Raw genomic sequence first — 23085 nt, 5'->3', positions numbered from 1 at the left:
TTTCTTTTCAATCCAATATCATCTTTGCACACCAGAACAAAACCGAAGACAGGGGAACTACTGTATCGCTACTGGAGCACCTCGAAACCACCAGCTGTCTCTATCAAAAAATGATGGTCAAGATGGTTCTTGCTCAGCTAAAATCAGTGTTTGCACCCTGCAGTTTGTAACAATGTCAAATGGATCATTCTTGACAAAAATTTCAACAAATTATTCAACTGTAGCGGCTTTAAAGTATTTTGTAGAGCACTGCATCTTCGGGAGTAGAATGTGTAAATCTCGTATAAGTGATTTGGATGAATGATTTCGTGTAGGCCTATCAACAAAGTTTTCACGGCACCATCCCACACAGGGAGGATCCAGACTTTTTTAAACGAGGGAGCACCAATTTTATATAGACCTAGAGGATTATTATTATTATTATTATTATACAGATAAATATGTATCTAATAATGGTAAGATTCATGTTCAGAATATGCTGTATTTATATGCCATTTTGTATTTTCACTGTTGAAAAAATAAAAGATGCGGCAAAACAGGAGGAACGTTCCCTCCCATAAATGTTCCCCTGCCCCAACATTGTGGTTACCCCTATACAGGGGAAACCCCTATCTATTGCCTATGATTAAGAGAACACTTTCTTTAGTCCCAAAGGTGTCCTTTTCTACTGCAGTTTTAAAAAGAACCCCTGGTGAAACGTGATTCAATAAAGCAGCAAACATCCGCAATACAAATGTTCAAGAGATTATAGGCCTATATTATGCCTACTCCAGTTACGCTGGTCGGGGAAAAAATAACTTGTCGGAATTTAAATAAATTTTTTGATAATTTGATAGAAAACCATATAAGTTATTAGTACCTCTGTCGGAGGTACTAACCCCATCGGCACCGACACTGCAACCCATACGATCGCAATAGTATACAACTCCTTGCACATACGGTAGCACGAACTGTACTTTCGGTGCTCGAGATTTGATTTTTCCCCGACGATCTTGCTGGAAATTCCCCGACAGGGGGTTCAAGTGGGGTCCAGATGTCCCTTGATAAGGGGGTTCTTCTTAAATACTTCAACAGTTAATTTGTTTTCATCACACTAGTCATATACTTTTTTTTTTGAAGTGATTACTTTTGAGAAATCAATATTTAGCTATAAATTATGACACAGGTTAGTGTTTTCTGCAATAATAAAAACTCAAAACTTTCCACTCTTTTCACTTCTTTTCCCGCTATATATCAATATAGGCCACTTATAACAATCCGCCTTAATCTTTTTTATGCGGACAAAGACAATAAGAACAAAACATTTAAATATAATTTCATAATGCTTTATTTTCCAATGTCACGCATAGTATTTAACAGCCATGTTTTATTATCTTTACATATTTACAAGCTCATAAAACATCTTAATATCTTTAGTATGCTGTTCTTACGGGAAAAGAAAAAGACAAATGCAAACACTCTTTTCTAGTTCATTCAAAGGAACATAATATCAATGGAAATATAGAAAACACATGAATACAGTACACCAGTTTGGTGAAATATTGGCCAAGCCAAGGGAAGTTCACACATGCAAGATGCACAGGTTAACATTCTATGACAAATATTAACAGTAAAGGTCGTCTGGCAGTGGATCTGGCTTAACTTTACACCTGACACTATGATAAGTCTTAAAGTGGTATAGGGTATAATACTGTAAAGTACCTAATTGCTGTACGCTGAGTAACACAGTAGCACTTAGGATTACGAATAAACACTGTGCTCCATTCTTCAATAAATACTAATAAATGTGTACTTATTAATGATTTTAACATAAAGTAACCTTGATATAAGAATACATTGTGAATACATGAAACGAAAAAAAAAACCTACCAACAAAAATAGTGTACACCAATAAGGCTCATCAAGATAAGAACCAAAAAGACTGCACCATTTTGCAGCAGTGTAAAGAACAGAATAAGCCCAGCCATCTAGTGGTACATAAACACAAATGTTTTCAGAAAATTAAAAGAAATACTCTGAGTATAAAATAATGTAGAAGTAGAAAGTAAAATTTCTAGAAAGCAATGTTTACTATCTGTAAGTGGTACACATCATAAGCTCTTGATCATAAAATTGGCTATGATGGCAGGCAAAGTAGGCTACATCTATACACACCCAACTGAGAGTGAATTATACATTTATTGTAAGAATATTAGTGTAGTAACTAGTCAAGCATTTGCATACATTATCCTACAAAATGGCCACATGCATGCTTAAAATTGTCACCATGCCTGATTGGAGCAGAAAATGATACAGCGGTACTAGGCATATCAAACAATGACACATTTTTTTTAACGAAATGTTAAAACTTAATTCACAAGAGCATATTACACAGGAAGCATACTAGAGGAACAATTGTACCATTGAATACATCCTGGTATCAATTGTACTAAGGCATACATTCTGGTATCAATTGTACCATTGCATACATCCTGGTATCAATTGTACCATTGCATACATCCTGGTATCAATTGCACCATTGCATAAATCCTGGTATCAATTGTACCATTGCATACATCCTGGTATCTATTGTACCATTGCATACATCCTGGTATTAATTGCACCATTGCATACAGCCTGGTATCAATTGTACCATTGCATACATCCTGGTATCAATTGTACTAATGCATACATTCTGGTATCAATTGTACCATTGCATACATCCTGGTATCAATTGTACCATTGCATACATCCTGGTATCAATTGCACTATTGCATACACCCTGGTATCAATTGTACCATTGCATACATCCTGGTATTAATTGCACCATTGCGTACAGCCTGGTATCAATTGTACCATTGCATACATCCTGGTATCTATTGTACCACTGCATACATCCTGGTATCAATTGTACTACTTCATACATCCTGGTATCAATTGTACCATTGCATACATCCTGGTATCAATTGTACCATTGCATACATCCTGGTATCAACTGTACCATTGCGAACATCTGATACCAAATTTAAACAATATTTTTTTAAATTAATTTGTTTAAAGCCAACAGGGATTTTGGAGGAAGTCAGTATTCTATTAGTATGCATTCTGTGTGAATCAGGTTCAAAACAATTTTGACCCTTCTAACATTTGAATTCTGGAATGGTAACATCCAGGAAAATAAAAGCAGGGAGTTGCTATATTCCTGAATAAAGAAAAATCTTATATTCTGAAGATTGAATACATTGAAATGAGCACTGAATTGAGCTTTAAACATACTAATGCATGTACACATATTTATATACACTTTTTTTTATTTTATAAGAACACATTTTATAATAACACTGAGGCTGAAATTGCTTAAAAATTAAGAACAAAATAAGAACAAATTGAGGATGAGGTAAAATGTCAAATGAGGTTTCTGAAAAACAAAAAAATTATATCTGTACCTTATGTACAGTAATGTAAGTGTGACTATGTAATACCCCCTATAATCAGGTGTACTGTCATTTGGGGCCATTTTTACCAGGCCTTTTTTCTGGGGCAATTTTTCCAGGGCATTTTTTTCAGGGCCGGTTTTTGCTGTACAATAATAATTTTCTATGTTTGAAAAGTGTAAAATAAGAACAAATTAAGAACATTTTGAGCCTGAAATCAGCCAAAAAATAAGAACACTGAGCCTGGGCAAAATTTTACTGGTTCTTATAAAAAAAAAAAAAGTGTAGTATGCAATACATCAACACATAACATACTAATGATGTAATATATTTATATAGCATGCGATACATCATTAAATAAAACAAAATTAGTGACAATTGCCCACAATTCCACATATTGTAGTTAAAATGAAAGTAAAGGTTAATAAATCAAATTGTCAGATTTGTATTGTACAAACACAAATTACCAACATGCTCTAAAATAGAAATCACTTTTCCACAAACACACACCTATCATTGATTATTTATACCTAATTTTAGCTTCTTATACAAGAAAAAATGGGTATCATATTATTCTCATGAATTAGTTTCCCAAAATCATTATTTTATATTCATCATCATTAGCATAACATTTTCTTGATGTATAAGGACATAGTAAACAAAGTTAGCACTTTAAGAGAAGGTAGGACAGAACATTTAAGACCATCCAAGGTCATATCCAATCTATCATTTTAATTTCATGCTGCATGACTATGCTACTGTATGTTAACATTATCCAAATTTTTTAGAAGAAATATCTTTTATTTACCCATACAGACATTGTGATGCCACACTAGACCCACATACAGTATGGGCAAATCTATAACATTTTTATTTATTTATTTGGCAAATTTTTGAACCTTGAAAACAAGTTTGATTTTCTTTGAATATGACAATAAATAGGACTTAATCTTGTATGCATTTGATATGATAGCGTGGATAAAGCTCAACACATGGCATTCACAGCTACAGTATAAATACAGCACGGCACAAACTACCATATTTTGATTGTCTCACAAATCCTGAAGAAAAATAGGTTCACCTTTCTGTGAGTGAAGCCACTGCAGGACACTACCCAAATCCAACATTATGTAGAGCAACTGTAAAGAAAACCTTTAATTTTCTCCCTTCTTTGTTTGAAGTAAATATAGATACCAAAGTATTATTAATGAGAAAAATCTACTTTATTAGGCTCTATTATTTAAATAAATAACCTACATGTAAATTGTAGAACCATAGATGTGTAATTATAGATTTTATACATTCTAACTAAATAACATTGCTAATTTTGCTGCAATGTTGTGTAAGCATTATCCTCTGGCTTATAAACAAACCACAACTTTCACAATGTTTGGGAATATTAGAAAATCTTTTGTGTTTAATATTTAATTAGAGTCTTATTTATTTATTTATAGTGACAGGAACTTCAAGCCAAAATAACATTTCACTGTAAACTGGTTTCTCATTTCATATTTAAAGATGAAATGAATTTGATTACTATTCAAATGATAAAGAGGAATGCTTTACAAATTAGTGTTTATTGTTTTTCAGGGCTTTTATATGTTTAACTCAGGAATTCACATTGTATCAGTGATTTAAGCTACGTTCATATCAAGCCCGGACAAAAAATCGTGAGTTGCTACGTTTTTTTAATGCTGCGTTCACATCGCGCACGGAACACGTTTGTTCACGTTAAATATGTATGCGTTCGATCGGTTCGAACCAACCAAGCTTGTTGCTGATTGGTCCAAGAAGTAAACCATACGATTTCAGGATACAAATGGCTCTCAGATCCATCGGTCCAGATCTGGAGTCCGGATTAGAAATCGTACAAATTTTATGTGAACGGTCCTATTCTTTACCACTGAACCCATTTTTCACGATTTTTTCTCTGGACTGGAATCTTGATGTAATAGTAGCTCATACAATAATTTAATAATTGAGGCATTGTCCAAGGATTATTAGTTTTAATGCTCAATTTTCATACATTTTATTATATATTATATTCTAGTTTTTGTTGATCTTTATTTTGAGGTAATTAGTATTAAACTACTTATATTTTGCAAATAGAATTTGAAAGATTGAACGCATTGTGAAATAAATCAGTCACCATCAATAATAAACACAAATATATAACTTGGAATATTTAAACTTCAAACAAAAATCTTTTAAACATTACTAAAATTTTCAAGAACAAAAAAAAAAAAGAGCTAGGAATCGGACCACTATGTAATTTATATATTTATTCTGTTAGTGTTCTTGATATTGATAAATAAATGACTTATCCTCTCTGGCTCACAAGCACCAATATTATGCAAATTATGCTTTCTTCCATGGGTGTTAAATTGAGGAAAGCCAAAAGACTTAAATACACTGGTACCTTAACAATGGTTCTAATACAGTATATAAAGTGCACTATCTATTACTGGTGTCCTGGTTTGATTCCACTCGAGGTACTTTTCTTGCTGGTGATGAATCTGTTTCTAGGTTAGCGTTACTTGTATCACGCTTCTTTTGAATATTCTGTAATAAAAAAAGAGGCTTTACATAAAGTGACAACAATTATGAGAGTGGTGTTTAAGGTACAATGGCAACTATACATAGCACTTCTTTAAATGCTGATGTATGATAATGATGAATACATCATTTGATCAGTGGAGAAAATTTCAAGTACCTATGACTGCTTTTTATTTTTATACTAATTCATCTTTAAAAGTAACTAGTTTCAGGCACTGGCATTATAACATAAGTACATCCCCATGTAATGAATAAGGAATGGCAAGATAGGTTTCACTGTTGTTGCAACATTTTATAACATTGAATGACTATAATTTGAGCATGTTCAACTGATGCTTTATTGTATACAATTCTATAGTTGATATGAAACAAATAAGTTTTAAATAATGTAAAAAAGTATATGCAGAGAATATTATAAGGAACAGAATACAATAATACTGTAAATGCATCTGCTATTTTTTCATTTTTTCAACTGAATACAATGAACTTAGAATGAACAATTCAAATATTGAATAGTATTGTTCAAGTTACTGTAGCTAAACAGAAACTGTATCTATATTAACAAATACTATACAGGGCACCAAACATTACAAAACAGCCAACCTTTTTATCCCATTGCTGATGCAGGTATCGAAGCAAAATATTTGTCTTTTCCGTTGTTATTACTGAGAGGAAAGAAATCACAAACATATATTTTCATTTACAAAGCAAATAGAATAAAGTTTCAATATTCAAATTCAAATGTTCTTTATTGGTAATTCTGTAAACAAAATTTCAAATATCTGTAAACAAATTTTCAAATATCAATACAAGAAAAAGCACAACACAGAAACAAAATAAACAAAAAAAATTGGAAACTTTTGAAATTCACCAGAACAAACAAAAAAAAAACATTAACATATGCTTATATTTACAATTAAAAATATAAATCCACTATTAAAACATTTAAACATTAAACGATACCAAAAAAAAACTTAAGCAAATAGGGAATTAATCTACTATTAATTAGATTATGAAAATTGTCACTGAAATTAAGTAAAGCAAAGGCACAAATTCATTGAAATATTATACAGAAATATAACCATAATATACTGTATGGCTTACATGTAAATACAAAGCCCAGAAATTACATTATGCTATATAAATAATATAGTTTAAAAATTCTTTGACTTACCTTGCTCAGAGGGGTAATCTTTGGTTGGAAGGTACACAGTTGGTTTCTTACTCTGAAAAAAAAAATGTTACAAACCCAATGTAAACTCAAAAACTACAGACTTATTCAAAAGCTCAGGTATCAAGTCACCCATTTATTCAAGCCATATTCCCTTTATGTGAACAAGTCTTTGGTGAAACCATTATTCTTTTTCGTGTTTAACTGCCATATGTGATACGTGCTTCGGCAGTCAAGAGCTTCCAACACTGTCAATCTCTTGCCCAACCAATAACACCCATTATTCTAATAAGTGGTAAAACCATCTCCCAGTAGTCAATGCACAACCATTGTGATCAAACCATCCTCTACTGCCACTGACTTTTTCCATCTCCCCACTGTGATGAAGCCATCTCCAGTAGTCAAGTCCCTTTAAATGATCAAGGTATCTCTAGTGGTTAATTCATCTCCTACTATCTCATTAAACCATCTCCCAGTAGTCCGACAATGCACTGTGGACAAGTCATCTCTGTGGTGAAGTCTTTCAACTGATGAAGGCCATTCCTTTGTAAGTGATGATCGCTAGTAGTCAATGCATGATAAAAAAAAAGCCTTCTCCCATTGAATCTATTCCTATTGGTTAAGCCATCTTCATTTTAAGCTTGAATTTACCTTGTTGACGCACCACATCTCCATCTTAGTTTATCCATTATAAACTAATGTGTTTCATAATTTAAAAAAAAACATTTTCTGATTTCAAAATTCCTCTCTGGTCATTTTGTACTGTTGAAGGTAGTTACAGTATAATTTATAGTGTTACCTAGTAGCAATAGTTGAAGACTTTATATGACTAAATCCAAAAACCAACTTCCTAACAAACTCTCCCAAAAAGTTTGCTCTTATTAGAATACATTTATAGTATATGCACTATATTTGAAAAAAAAAGTTTAGGAAGCAAAAAAAAACAACATTAAGTTTTGGTATAAATCCAATGATGATGATGATGATGATGATGATAATGATGACGATGATGAATTATTATACAGTATAATAAAACAGATTGCAGTTCTACTGGTACAAAAGACAGTATTTGTCGTTTTGACAATCTTCTGAACAATAATCGTTCAACAACAAATAATTAGCGTAATCATTTGCAAATTATTTAGTGTTTGGTTCATGCTCTACTCACCGATGTTTTACCTGCATCACAGTGGAATCTAGTAAAGTTCCTCTCATTGAAGGAAGGTAAGCTCTTTAGTAATTCACTAGTGTTCTGTAGAAAGTAACAACAGAGGTCTACATTTAAAATACAGTACTAGGCCTTTCTTTTCTCATGTTTGTCAATGTATATCATATCTATACACACACATTATTTACAAACAACATATGTTTTTTAAAAATTGAGTAGGTACACCTGACACACAGTAGGGTACAATATTATTTTATCTTATCCACAGGCCTAAGCTAGATTATGAATATGGTATGACTCATGTTTTCAACCTTGGTTGTACATTTGCAAAGTAGCCTATTATTAGTACTGTATCATAAACATAGTATTTTTAGATCAGATATGTGTCTGCCAAGCTGTGTGGTTTGTGGTATATTCAATTTATTGCAATTTTTATACCAATTTGTGATGTTGTTTGTTAAGTACTGAATTGATACAGAAGTTCAAAGCAGTTTTTAGGTCTGGCCTAGGCCCAAGAGCCATATTTCCTCAACCTTTTTAGCTCACAACCTAAATTATATGTCAAGCCCTGAGACGCGACCCATCAAACTCGAAGTCAATACAGCATGTGCGAGGGATAGTGGGAAAAACCACCCACTTGATTCTTTTGTGAATTGATTAAAAGATATTATCACACACAAAAATAACTATGTAAAACCCATAAAAATGAACATAAAACTTTGAATTACTCATTTAACAAAACCATGTAAGTTATCAAATTTTTAAAAATTAATAATCTACAGACATTTTATTATAAATTCCTATTGCTGCCAGAGATTTATGGGTTACTGTAAGCGAAGACACAGACACATTAAATTTAAAAATGTTTTCTCATAATTTGCAGCTGAACAAATTGAACACAACTAACACTTTGAAGTTGTCATACCTAAAGTCTTTTGATAGTATACAGTATTTTTAACATGAAACTGTGATAACGCACACATAACAAAAGTAAACTGATGCTCATGTCACACTTAAATTGCACTTTCATTTACTGTAATTTAATTTTGCTTGTCTTCGTAAGTAAAGTTTTCATGATCTGAAGAGATTAGGTGACCCATCAATTTTTTTGGGACACATACATGCTGCGGAACGGTGGCCTAGAGAGAGGGTAGGTACTGTAGCCTAACTAGCTAGCCTACAGCAGGCCTAGTTTATATGCCGTGGCTAGATTTACATGTACTGTACGGTACCGTATCTTAACTTCCGTTTGCTAAATGTACGGTAAATTGCAATTATCCGATAAAATGCCGCCACTAGCGTGACAACATCGTGAGCTTGCTTCCTTGTGGCAGCAAGTATAGGACTTAACTTGGTATCTCAATAAAAAAAAATTTTTGTTTGTCACAACCTTTTTTTTCGGTAAAAAGGCCATTTTTTGTATAAAACAATTGCTAAATCCCGCAAACCCTCCAAAACATAGTGCAAACCCCATCCAAACCCTGTGATAGTGATTGAATCATGTAGTATAGGACTAACTTGGTATCTCAGTAAAAAAAAAAGTCACATGTTCCGTTTGTAACAACCTACTTTTTGGGTAAAAATGCCATTTTTTGATTAAAAACATTGCTAAACCCCGCAAACCTCAAAAAACACAGTGCAAACCCCGTCTATACCCTGTGATAATGATTGAATCACATAGTATAGGACTCAACTTGGTATCTCAATAAAACAAATCATAATTTTATGTTCGTCACAACCGATTTTTGGAGGTTGTGACGAACATAAAATTATGATTTGTTTTAAGATACCAATTTGAGTCCTATACTATGTGATTCAATCATTATCACAGGGTTTGGATGGGGTTTGCGGTGTTTTGGGGGGTTTGCGTGGTTTAACATTTTTTTAATACAAAAAATGACCTTTTTACCCCAAAAATAGGTTGTGACAAACATAAAATTAAGATTTTTTTTATTGAGATACCAAGTTGAGTCTTATACTATGTGATTCAATCATTATCACAGGGTTTGGATGGGGTTTGCACTGTGTTTTGAGGGGTTTGCGGGGTTTAGCAATGTTTTAATACAAAAAAATGGCATTTTTACCCCAAAAATAGGTTGTAACGAACATAAAATTAAGATTTTTTTTATTGAGATACCAAGTTGAGTCTTATACTATGTGATTCAATCATTATCACAAGGTTTGGATGGGGTTTGCACTGTGTTTTTGGAGGCTTGCAGGGTTTGCGGAGTTTGCTTGGTCTAATCTATTTCATGACAACACTGTACAGGGCAATGCCGTAGCGAGGATTTTCAAAACTGTGTGGGACAATATCATGGTGGACTCACTTTACGCATAAGTAATGTGGACCCATTTTGCCCCATTTTACGCAAAAATATGAATAATCTGGACCCATTTTCTTAAAAATTGACCTATTACGCAAGAGAAATCTGGACCCATTTTTAAAATGTGGACCCAATAAAAAAATTTCTGTATTCTAGACGGCCGAAAATAACCTCTGAGGCCTTTTGGACGATCAATTTTTTTTTTTTTTTTTAAAGTTTCTTTTTTCTTTTTTTTTTGGACCCAGGCCAGGTGGCCAACTTGCGGACTTGCGCGGATCCCCCTTGGATCCGCGCCTGACACATGCACTAAACACCTGAATATACTGTAAACTAAGGATTCTTATAGGATTACTAGCACTTTACTGTTTAAATGGGCCTGCATGAAAATATATTTGAGAAAATTGACACTATAATCACGACTGTGGAAACTCATTTTCTCGATCTGAATTCTGGCCGAACGAACGATGTTGACGATTGGTGGAAGTAACAGCGACGAAGTCTACACAAAGTTGGGTAAATCAAAGGAGTTATCGGTTATGCATGTGCATTCAAAGTGTATGAATATGTTGGTCAGATTGTAAAGAGTGGCAATTTTAAATATAGGCCTGTATAAGCTTCTAACCCCTAGAAATAATACCGTTTTTCGGGACTGTTATAATGACAATGCATAAATTAGTTTTCGTATGAGAAAGGATGGTATAATTAATTTAAATACCTTTTCCTGATATGTGTTGGGATTCAATAGTTTGACATTTATTATTATGGCATGTAGTTTTTTTTTTTGAGCAGGGAGTTTAATAACAACTCCCTACTTGGAGCTATACTTTCACATCTGGATAAATCAAAAATCAAATATTATTCAAAAGGGAAAAAACATTGTTATTTACTGTCTTGGCTATTGTACAGTATAGTTGTTATGTAATATACAATAATGTTTCTTTAAGTGACTAAGCTACTAACATTAACAATCACTAATAAAATAACTCAATTATGGAACATGTGAAGATTGCCTTTAATTGGTCTTTTTGTTGAACAGTAATGCATTTTTGTAAGACCACGACACAGGATACTGCAATAGAAGGCTTAATTCATATTCAAGACAAAGTACTAAATGTTACTTCACCAACTTTCTCTGCATTCAGCGAGCAGATTGACAAGTCTTTATGAACAATAACATCACACGTTTGGCAGCATTTTATTGGATGATGCAAATTACCGTGCACTTAACAAACGGAAGAAAAGATATGGTACAGTACTGTATCCCTAGTCACGTCATAGTTTATAATATTATTTATTGTTTAATATATATAATATATACACACTTACAGTATCGTCACCGACATCACAAAGAGGCACCAACTTCAAAAATCATATTTTTTCAATTTTTTTTCTTTTGACATTTTGATTATGTACATCAAACTTTCACTTTTCACCTAATTTTTAAAAGTGCAACTACACTATTTAGCTATAATTACGCTAATAAGCAGTAGCGCACAAACCGAGAAAAACAGATTTTTTGTTTTCAACGAACAGACACAAACTTTCATTGGGTTACTAAAAGACGTGCATGCGGCGTTGCAAACGTTGTGATCACTAGGTCTGGGCTAGCTTGGTTTAACCACTAATTGTGGATGTACTGTATTAATGCACTTGTCAATTGTACACATAGTTGTGTACAATTTCACCCGTTGATGTAACCGGCATCGAAAGGGCCGGGAATTTTACACGTTGGAGTGCCGGGGTTTCAGATGTAGTGCTGTCAAATGGTCTGGTCCTACCTAGGCATTCTTCAGGTACTTCAGGCCTACCATCATGGTTTCATTTTTTATAGATCACAGTATTAAATTACATAAAATTTCAACCTCCACCACACAACGATGGGGGGGGGGGGGCGAGGTGACATGTGTTGCGTGAACTGTGTATTTGACCTAGTTTGCGTCAAAAAATACACCAGTAGTGAGCCAAGGCAATGATCTGTTTCTACTACTTTATTAATTTTCTTATTTAATTTCTGTTTTGATACTGAATAAATTCTATCAAGCAGATCAATCAGTCAATTTTCTTTTTTTATGATCAATCATACGCACTTTTCCAAACTTGGCCTGAGGGGGGAGGGACTACAATTGACAAGTGCATAAAGATTAGATTTCCCTAGCTTACCTAGGCATAGCGGTACCCTTCTTGCAGTATAACTTGGAATAGGTCTACTACAGTTACATGAGTATCAAATGTGGAATTATTAGTAAAAAAATGATGATAGCAGGATAAGCCATGTTTGTAAGCCTGTTTTCGCCTTTGACTACATTGTTACAATGGTTAAACATCGGCGAAAATACAGCTTGTGCAAGTTTGAGTGTCTTAACAACGAAGCATGTACAGACAAACTTCACTCTATGTGTAAAAAACATAACGCCGTGGCTAGAGATACGGTACCGTATCGGAACTTCCGAATGCTAAAGGTACGGTAAATGATATTACGTCATGATTAGCCAATAGAAATGACCGACTCGATTTTGGCTTTTTGCAAAGTTGACGTCGCGATCAAAACTGCTATCCTTTTTATTTGCTATAGGGCCTCAGGCTACAGAATATTAATCACAGCTTATCAACAACACCCGCGAACGAATGAATCTTCGATCATTGCTAAAACACACACTCATTACTCTTGCAGCAGCAGTGCACTGAATGACGTCACGCATGTATCAGCGTTTCTATTGGCTAATCATGACGTAATATCATTTACCGTAACTCTAGCAATCGGAAGTTCAGATACGGTACCGTATCTCTAGCCACGGCGAAAACATAAATTAAATATGCTGTGTATATTCTGATCGTTTTCGCAAACACAAACTTTTCACACTAATTAACAGGTTAATTAAAGTTATGAAAAGAAAAATAAATTGAACATTTGAATTGTTTAATGCTTTATCTTAAAACATTAGTAAAAAATATTCAAATTTTTGTTATCTTGATCAAGTTTTGATAGTGAAATTTACGGATTTGTAAAGTAGTCCCGTAGTCCAGTAGTAGTAGTCTTCGTGAAAACAGTGACGATAGGCCTATATATATAAGCCTACATATGATTTAGTGAAGTCTAATGGTTTATGCATAGGCTTAGGCCCGGCGCTAATACGGTTTCGTATGTTAGCCTATGAGTATGGGACAAGGACACTAGCTAGGCCTAGGCCCATGGCCTAGTTCATTGATTGACAAGTTATAGGCAGTTAGAGGAGCGGCAGGAGCAGTCTATTCAAAACCCATTAACGTAAAGAGACCCACCCCTTGCTTTGATGACATTGGCAGGCAGTGTTCTAATATCACGTAACAGATGACTTGCTACAATCTGCTATAGCATAAGCAATTGGACGACATAATAGCCAAACTATTTGAAAGTAAAACAGATGTCAAAATAACCTTACCATATTTAAATCAAGTTGATGGGAAACACTCATCAAAGCCGTTCCGTCACTCAAAACAAGCAAAACGCAATTCCAATTTACGATAGGTTTGAAAATCGCAATGAGTTCGAAACGCGTTAAAACGCGAACGAGCTCGTTACACATAGCTGAACGTTCAATCGGACAATAACAGGCCTTTACACTGTTATGTTACTATTCACAAATAAAGTTTCAATTCAATTCAATTCAACATTCATTTGGAAATAATGCAAGAATAATAATGATTATACAAAAGAAGTGACCAAGGAGCACACAGAAAAGAAAACAATTTCTACCGGTGTGAACCTCTACACAAACAAATTCAAAACAGTGCCATACATTTATTAATTGATCAATCAGTGTGTACCAGTCAACTAAACAACCAATCGGTCAATCACTTACTAAACGAATCCGGGTAGTTGATCAACAAACATATTGATAATATAATTGGTGACAAATCAGATTTTCCAGTGGTAGCATAGTGTCCAATCTATCATATCTGTCTCTTATACACATCTAGATGTGTATATATAACATATTGATAATATAATTGGTGATAAATCAGATGTATGTATGTATGATGCGGAAACGTTGAGTTAGACAGTAGAACACAATATAATTTATTCAGGGAACGAATCTGAGTACATGGACAACAGATACTTTTTCAAATATAATCCAAGACCTTTGTAATTTTTACATAACATATGGAAGTAAACTGGCTAGCAATTTTACGTTGATCGTTACAATTACGTTACAGTTTGGTGTATAGGTAACCTAATCCTATTTGTATAGAACCATAATTATACGTATATAGAACATAATTCCAAAACAAATGTTGTATTAACGTTATTTTGTGACATACCCCGGTACCTAACCACAACTTTGAAAAACATATTAAATTTACTCCTCCATTTAAACGCTAAACTCAACTTCTATGTGTAATAAATACAATTAAAATATTCACATTATGAAAAACATTCATTCAAATTGTTCTTTAATCTTTATGGGCATTTTACATATTTTTGGTGTTTTTTCTTGTATTTTATCTAATTGACGTCTTTTGAATGTGTATTTTCATTATGTTGTCAGTAGTGGTTTTTTTTAAATAATTACGGTATTTATGCTATGTTATTGATTGCAATCATAATCATTAGTGTGTATATACGGTAGTGAATTGAAACGTTTATAACTGAATATAGAATAGTAGTTTCTTCGAAATTAATATTTTTTTCTGAATTCTGTAGAATAAAATGTGTGTGTATTTTCCAAATGGACTGAAGCTAAATATACCTACGAGCATATTTATTAAATAAAAATGATTTTTTAGGCCTATACGGTAGGTCATTTGAGGGTAATATGAATAAAAAAAACACTTCAGATATAAAACGTAACGTACATGCTATGTTGTGTATAATACCAAACATTAAATACTTTAATGATCTTTATTTTTTAACATTGATTTTTAGTCAAGACATTTGAGGAAGAAACACAGAATATAATTTTGGTGACTTTTTAGTTTTAATTAGTAAATAATGTCTATCAGATGCTGATCAAATCATCAGAAGTCTAACTTACTTTATGCCAAAAAAACGTTTAAATTATCATATGTTTGAAACTTGAACAATCTTTGCAGGTTTTTCACATCTCCGCCGGGGATGGTGAGCGTTTATGCCTACGAAGGATGCAAACCAACCTCAGCTTGGTTGTTGGTGTATCACCTTTAAATGCTCGGAATTGTTTGTTTGTCTGTTTGTTTGTTTATTTATTTTGTAACAATCGTCCAACAGGAACTCTTCGTTCCCACTTACAGGCGAAAATTGCAATAAACATCAAAAATATAATCAATACTATAAAATCACAAGTTATAAAAATATTATTATTATTATTATTATTATTATTATTATTATTATTGCAATGATTATAATTAATATTGCTATAATTACTATAAATATGTAAATAACTGAAATGATAATATGAATAAAAAACACTTCAGATATAAAGCGTAACGTACATGCTATGTTGTGTATAATACCAAACATTAAATACTTTAATGATCTTTATTTTTTAACATTGATTTTTAGTCAAGACATTTGAGGAAGAAACACAGAATATAATTTTGGTGACTTTTTAGTTTTAATTAGTAAATTATGTCTATCAGATGCTGATCAAATCAGAAGTCTAACTTACTTTATGCCAAAAAAACGTTTAAATTATCGTATGTTTGAAACTTGAACAATCTTTGCATGGTTTTTCACATCTCCACCGGGGATGGTGAGCGTTTATGCCTACGAAGGATGCAAACCAACCTCAGCATGGTTGTTGGTGTATCACCTTTAAATGCTCGGAATTGTTTGTTTGTCTGTTTGTTTGTTTATTTATTTTGTAACAATCGTCCAACAGGAACTCTTCGTTCCCACTTACAGGCGAAAATTGCAATAAACGTCAAAAATATAATCAATACTATAAAATCACAAGTTATAAAAATATTATTATTATTATTATTATTGCAATGATTATAATTAATATTGCTATAATTACTATAAATATGTAAATAACTGAAAATTATTAAAAATTACAATTAAAATAGCATAATATTACATAATAAAGTGTTCTAGCGTTACTCTTGCAATCGAATTTTATTTTACCCAGGCCCTCCAGACTTAACCAACACAAAATACTCTGTGAGAACCATATGGTCTAGTGATTATTACCACTACGTCTCTAATCATACTGAGCGAATAGATATTGATTTATTACCATATTTCGTTTCTTTAAGCATCATTAAAATTTCTTAATAATAAAAAACGAAATATTGAATATGGTCATTATGAACAAATTCATAAACAAGGATGATTTTTATGGGAAATATTTTAATGAAATATACCTGTGTTTGAACAACAAACAAACAAACATAAAACACAACCATGACTTACCACGCAGTAAAGAAAATTTAATAATTCTGAACTAGTCTCTGTATAATATATTGAGTTAGTTACAATAGCTAGTTCAATGTCAGCATTTAATAGTCAACAAAATTATTGTTCGGTATCGATTATATAAAAAAAAAGAAAATAAAAAGAAAAAATCACCTGTTTAAAAAAATCTAATTGTTTGAAGGCCACAAGTCCTACAGCTGCTTTCTGATCCTGCATACGTACACAACAAGCGTTTAAGTGCTTTAAAATTCAAGGCCGGGACGTTCATTTTTAATAATTTATAACTCAGGTTGGGAGCCTTACTCTAAGACCAAATTCGCTACAGTCTGAAGACAATCGAACTCACGAAGCCGAATTATTGTCGCATTAATTATATTTTAGACGTCAAATAAATTCTGTACTAATAAAAAAGACTCGAACATCAAGAATCAAATAACATGCACATCTCCCTGTATTATAGTCACTGTGTTACAAGCCATCCATATCCTCTATGGTGTTACTAGCTCTAATCAATTGACCATAAAGTCCAACTTCATAAATTTTGGGAGTTAAAACTCATTATTTATGGTCTAAAATATGGCTTAGTGTTTAGAATAGCATAATGGAACAAATTGGAAACAAATGTTTTTTCTTTCTTTTAAATAGACACTTATAGGGCGGATAACTAATTGATGAAATTCATAAATTACAACTTGGCCACGTGTCCCCGTACATGTAAATTAATTTTGAATATGCAAATTTCCAATTATAAGGAAAAAATATTAATTTGAAAAAATTAGCTGCATTTTGATGTCTTCCTTTCCTTTTTTATAAACGCAACTTGCACCTAAGCCACAAGGCGTACTGTATTTTGTCTTTCTCATGAATGAAAGTACACAGATATTTTGGTAACTCCTAGACGCAGAGATTTGCTTTTTTCAAACCAACGGAACTAACAGTCAGTACACGGGTACCTGAAAAAATCGCCAAAGGTCAACATCTAAACAAAATCTATCAACCAAAACTCACAGTGTTTCAACTAGAACTGCCTCTAATTTGACTTTTAACTTTATTTATAAGCTTTTTGAGAAATTTGAGTGTTTCCCCCGCCGCTGGTTTGTCAATAACGCGCTCCGTACAAAACTCATCTTCTCTCTTTCTATAGGTTTTGCTAGAATTATATCTATTCTCGTTTAAGTCTGCGAGTGCCATTTCCGGCCATCTAGAGGTGCCATAATCATAAATTTTCTTACCTCAGCCCCAACCATGGTGGGGCCGAGGTGTTATAGACCCCAGTGGTGGATTCAAGGGTAGACTCGTACGCTGATGAAGGCAGAGTTTGAGACATACACATTTTAGAATAGCATAATGGAACAAATTGGAAACAAATGTTTTTTCTTTCTTTTAAATAGACACTTATAGGGCGGATAACTAATTGATGAAATTCATAAATTACAACTTGGCCACGTGTCCCCGTACATGTAAATTAATTTTGAATATGCAAATTTCCAATTATAAGGAAAAAATATTAATTTGAAAAAATTAGCTGCATTTTGATGTCTTCCTTTCCTTTTTTATAAACGCAACTTGCACCTAAGCCACAAGGCGTACTGTATTTTGTCTTTCTCATGAATGAAAGTACACAGATATTTTGGTAACCCCTAGACGCAGAGATTTGCTTTTTTCAAACCAACGGAACTAACAGTCAGTACACGGGTACCTGAAAAAATCGCCAAAGGTCAACATCTAAACAAAATCTATCAACCAAAACTTACAGTGTTTCAACTAGAACTGCCTCTAATTTGACTTTTAACTTTATTTATAAGCTTTTTGAGAAATTTGAGTGTTTCCCCCGCCGCTGGTGTGTCAATAACGCGCTCCGTACAAAACTCATCTTCTCTCTTTCTATAGGTTTTGCTAGAATTACATCTATTCTCGTTTAAGTCTGCGAGTGCCATTTCCGGCCATCTAGAGGTGCCATAATCATAAATTTTCTTACCTCAGCCCCAACCATGGTGGGGCCGAAGTGTTATAGACCCCAGTGGTGGATTCAAGGGTAGACTCGTACGCTGAGTTTGAGACATACACATTTATTAAACAAAATTTTCGGCAGCGCCTGCTGCCTTCCTCAGCGTAAGAGTGTCCTTAGCGTAAGTGTGAGACACTCTTACGCTAAGGAAGGCAGCAGACGCTGCCGAAAATTTCGTTTAATAAATTTATATGTCTCAAACCATGTCAAAGTGTCCGGTTTTTATTTTAACAACTGCAGTGTTATTCTACCATCGAGACATACGTGGAATATCATCAACTACATCGATCAGATATGAATATATATATATATATATATATATATATATATATATATATATATATATTGTTTTCTATAATTAATTTATTTCTGATATAAATTTTGTATAACTAATGTAATATTTAAATTAGTATTAGCATCAGTAATTATAAATCTTAGGCTAAATATAATAATGCCAATGCTTAAGTCACATGTGTTTATCTATCATTTATATAATTTATATTATCTTAGTAGTCATTAGTTGGAGGTACACACCTATTTGGTGATAGTGGTTTAGGCTGCTTCTCTGCTTTCCTGGCAGCTAATGACTATGGTCTATTTAATGTACTGTACTATGTAATGTTTTGTTCGTTTGATTTTTTTTTTCTGATTTGAATTATATTTTGTATATTGTATATTTTAATAATAATAATATTAATAATAATAATAATAATAATCTGATCTTGATTGAGCGCTAGAATAAATAATTTTGCCATAATAATAAATAATGATATTAATAATAATAATAATAATAATAATAATAATAATAATAATATCACATTATCATATATTTCCAAAATATAACATTTATTTTAATGAAACAGGTGAATTTTCTTTTAAAATCAATATCAAACAATATAATTATACTGACTCTTAAAGGCTGGTATTGAAATGTTCTACGCCTGTTAACTCTTTTGGTGAAACGAAAAGCTAAATGCGTATAGGCCTGAGCCTGGCATATAATTGATCATACCTTAACATCAACCGTGATAGGCCTTGATTTTTTAAAAATGAGGGTGTTATGCAGTGGAATATTGAAGAGAAGGGGTGGACTTTAAACAAACATGCACCGACATTTCTACTCTACCATTACAAATATTCCGAGAACCACCAAAAAGGGACACAAAGTAAGCAAGTTTTTGAAAATAAACATATCAGATTAGAGTCAAAAATACGTTTTCAAAGCATAGTGTTCCCAAAATAATATAGGCGTATTCCCCACAAGGTCCAGAATTTTCCGACGGGTTCATGTATCCCGAGCCTGTCCCCCATATAATTATTTATTTCCCATCAGTCACCCTTTCCCCTTGTCAAATAATACTCAAAACGCCTCAGAAAATGCTATGACACTTGTTAACACTGTCAGACTATGTGACAATTAACGCATTTTTTACTCATGCGAATGTCGTCTCCACTTGTTTGACAAATTTTTTGCAACAGTAACTGAAAATCGACCAGAAAAATAATTTATTTTTGAGCAATGTAGCGGGCCGGATCAAATTTTTTGGCGGGCTTTTAGTTGGCCCGCGGGCCGTAGGTTGGACATTGGGGCACTAGACGAATTCCTCCAAATATGTGATGTTTTTCCTTACTACACGCATGGGCAGTTCAATAATTAACTAATTAATAATTTAATAATAATTAATTAATAATTCTTTACTGCGCATACTTATGACTATGAGCAAATTACGCCGACATTATTATTTTGTTAATTACTGTGCAATCTTTTCAATAATACCAATAGCACAAGCAACAGTACGGTAATAATTAGAAAATTATTTTTTTTTAGTTATTCTTTTGATTGAACGTTTAAAATTTTATTTAATAATTAATTCGATATAATATAATAAAAATTGAAACAATGTGTAAAAAGAAGTTAAGTTACAGACGAACAAAGTAGTATCTTAATTAAACTATATTACGCTTGTTTTGTCAAATCACGATACACAATTAAGAACTCAATTGTGCCAAAAAGAGTCATTAAAATACATTACAAAACGCTACAAACTTCGGAGCGGCTGGGGATTTCCCTCACACCCTCACAGGGGTTCCTTTGTTTTCCAGCGCCGGCTTTTTGTTACGCCACTGATCCTAATTGTAGTTCCGCATTTACAATTTTCGCACCCCCCCCCCCCCCCCACCCCGCCACCACCTCCCTGGTTGGGAACCACTCTACGCCCCTGAAGTGATTTCAGCCTCAGTGTCCTTATAAAATGTGTTCTTATAAAATCTGTATATAGTATATGGGGCATGTATATTTATATGTAGTACAGAAAGAGGGGTTCTACTGTAGAACCCCTCTTTTGCGACACCCCTATCCCTATTCGGGGGACACCCCTATTAAGGGAACACTTTTCCGTGAAACGATGGGTAGTCTATATGTTAACACTACGGCCAACCCCTATTAAGGGGACGTGCCAAATGGTCATTGTATCACAACACCTACAGCAGTATCAAAATAAGAAAAAAATCATTCAACTTAATATTTTGACACCTTTTGAGCAATAAACCAAAATGTTCTTCCCTGAATCCTTAGAGTGAACATCTGTATAGGCATACTGCATGTTATTTTTGTATAAACAGTCTTGTCAATTTTGACCCTTAATATGGGATTTCTTTTTCTTTGTTTTTGGTATACTTTGACATAGGATTCATATCCATACAATAAAATAATGCTCCCTTAATTCTAAGTAATTGCAGATCTATTCATGCTACATCATCCAATAAAAAGTTCAATAAAAAAAAAAGAAGAATATTTGGTTGTATTTATTGTATTGAAACAGGTGAATATCAATAAAATTATGTTGACTCTTGAAGTCTGACATTGAACTTTCATAATCCTACGCCTGTTCTACTAACAATTCAAAATCGAGTCAACAAAATTATTTAATATTGATATTAAAAGAGCAACACCAAAGTTTCAATTCAATGTGATATTTTGCTGATGTCAACAAAAAAAGTTTACAGCTGTTTAATAATGTCACACATACGATATCTTCTTCGTGTTCAGTTACCACCATCATCCTATTGAGCAAACACAAACGTTCTTATAACGTTTGTGAACATTGTGGTTAGGTATGTCATAAATTAAAATTGACTCAACGTTGCAGCAACGTTATTTAGTTGTGAAATGACGTATTATTATGGTTCTATAAAATCTACACTAAACTGTATTGTTACTAACGTTCTTATAACATAAAGGTGTTACCTGGGAAGCTAGCACCATGTACAACAAACTCATGTAGTTGTTTCACTCAAACAATTACACGCACTATAATTTGTCTCAGGTTCGTAATAGTAAAATGTAAATATTAAGATTTTTTTAAATTTTTTTTTTAAGGCAAACTGTGAGATCGGGTCCCTCATTCAGTACTGCTTAAAAACTTAAAAGTTTCGGTATCTGTGGGAATGCTTTGCAATGAATATATTCTTTCTTGTTAGGCCGTACACAGAAAGTTGTATTTAGAGAAGCCTCTTTTCCTCCTTCCCCTGTTCATTCTGGGGTTTCACAAGGATCGGTTTTGGGACCCATACTTCATAATTTCTTTTTTGTTAACCTAGTACCTGTGTTAAAATGTACGCTAATGATACTCTGTTATATCGTACAATAAGATCTCCTAATGATGTTTGTACTCTTCAACTGGAGTATAAATGATGTGATGAAATGAATGTTCAAAAATGTAAAATATATGAGACAAGGGCGGCGGAACGCTTTTGATAGGTTGCTAATCGATCAGACTTTTCTCTATGCCGCAAATATATATTTAATGAAACTTATCGTAGCAACTTCAAACGCTCCATTAAGGACGTTGACTGTTCTAATCACGGTATCTGTGACAGTATGAAAACGATTCTTTATGAAAATCCGTTCCCTGGCAACAATCACCTCGATCTCATGGATATGGGGCTACTGTTAAAGTCGTTTTGGTAACACTGTCAAACACCGATGGCGTGCATTATGTTGATGTATTGGTCACTTATGCAGGACATTCTATGTATAGGCCTATGTGTGTGTGTATATGCATATGTATGT

General features: G+C 33.2%; 1 protein-coding gene across 1 annotated transcript; it reads right to left on the bottom strand.

The window, feature by feature from the left end:
- Positions 1–3562: 3562 nt before the first annotated feature.
- LOC117112736 (DET1- and DDB1-associated protein 1-like) lies at positions 3563–14176 on the bottom strand. The gene is made up of 5 exons (XM_033255883.1): positions 14052–14176; positions 8309–8392; positions 7144–7195; positions 6573–6634; positions 3563–5975 (listed from the first exon to the last, which is right to left on the bottom strand). The coding sequence occupies exons 1-5, from the start codon at positions 14082–14084 to the stop codon at positions 5868–5870; spliced, it is 339 nt and encodes a 112-aa protein (XP_033111774.1). The 5' UTR covers positions 14085–14176; the 3' UTR covers positions 3563–5867.
- Positions 14177–23085: the final 8909 nt, after the last annotated feature.

The sequence above is a fragment of the Anneissia japonica genome, unplaced genomic scaffold (genome assembly GCF_011630105.1).
Source record: "Anneissia japonica isolate Jap-2015-1 unplaced genomic scaffold, ASM1163010v1 scaffold1078_len308785_cov188, whole genome shotgun sequence".
In the NCBI taxonomy this organism is placed as follows: domain Eukaryota; kingdom Metazoa; phylum Echinodermata; class Crinoidea; order Comatulida; family Comatulidae; genus Anneissia; species Anneissia japonica.
Note: the sequence above shows the minus strand (reverse complement) of the source record. Positions and strands in the feature narration are given on the sequence as shown.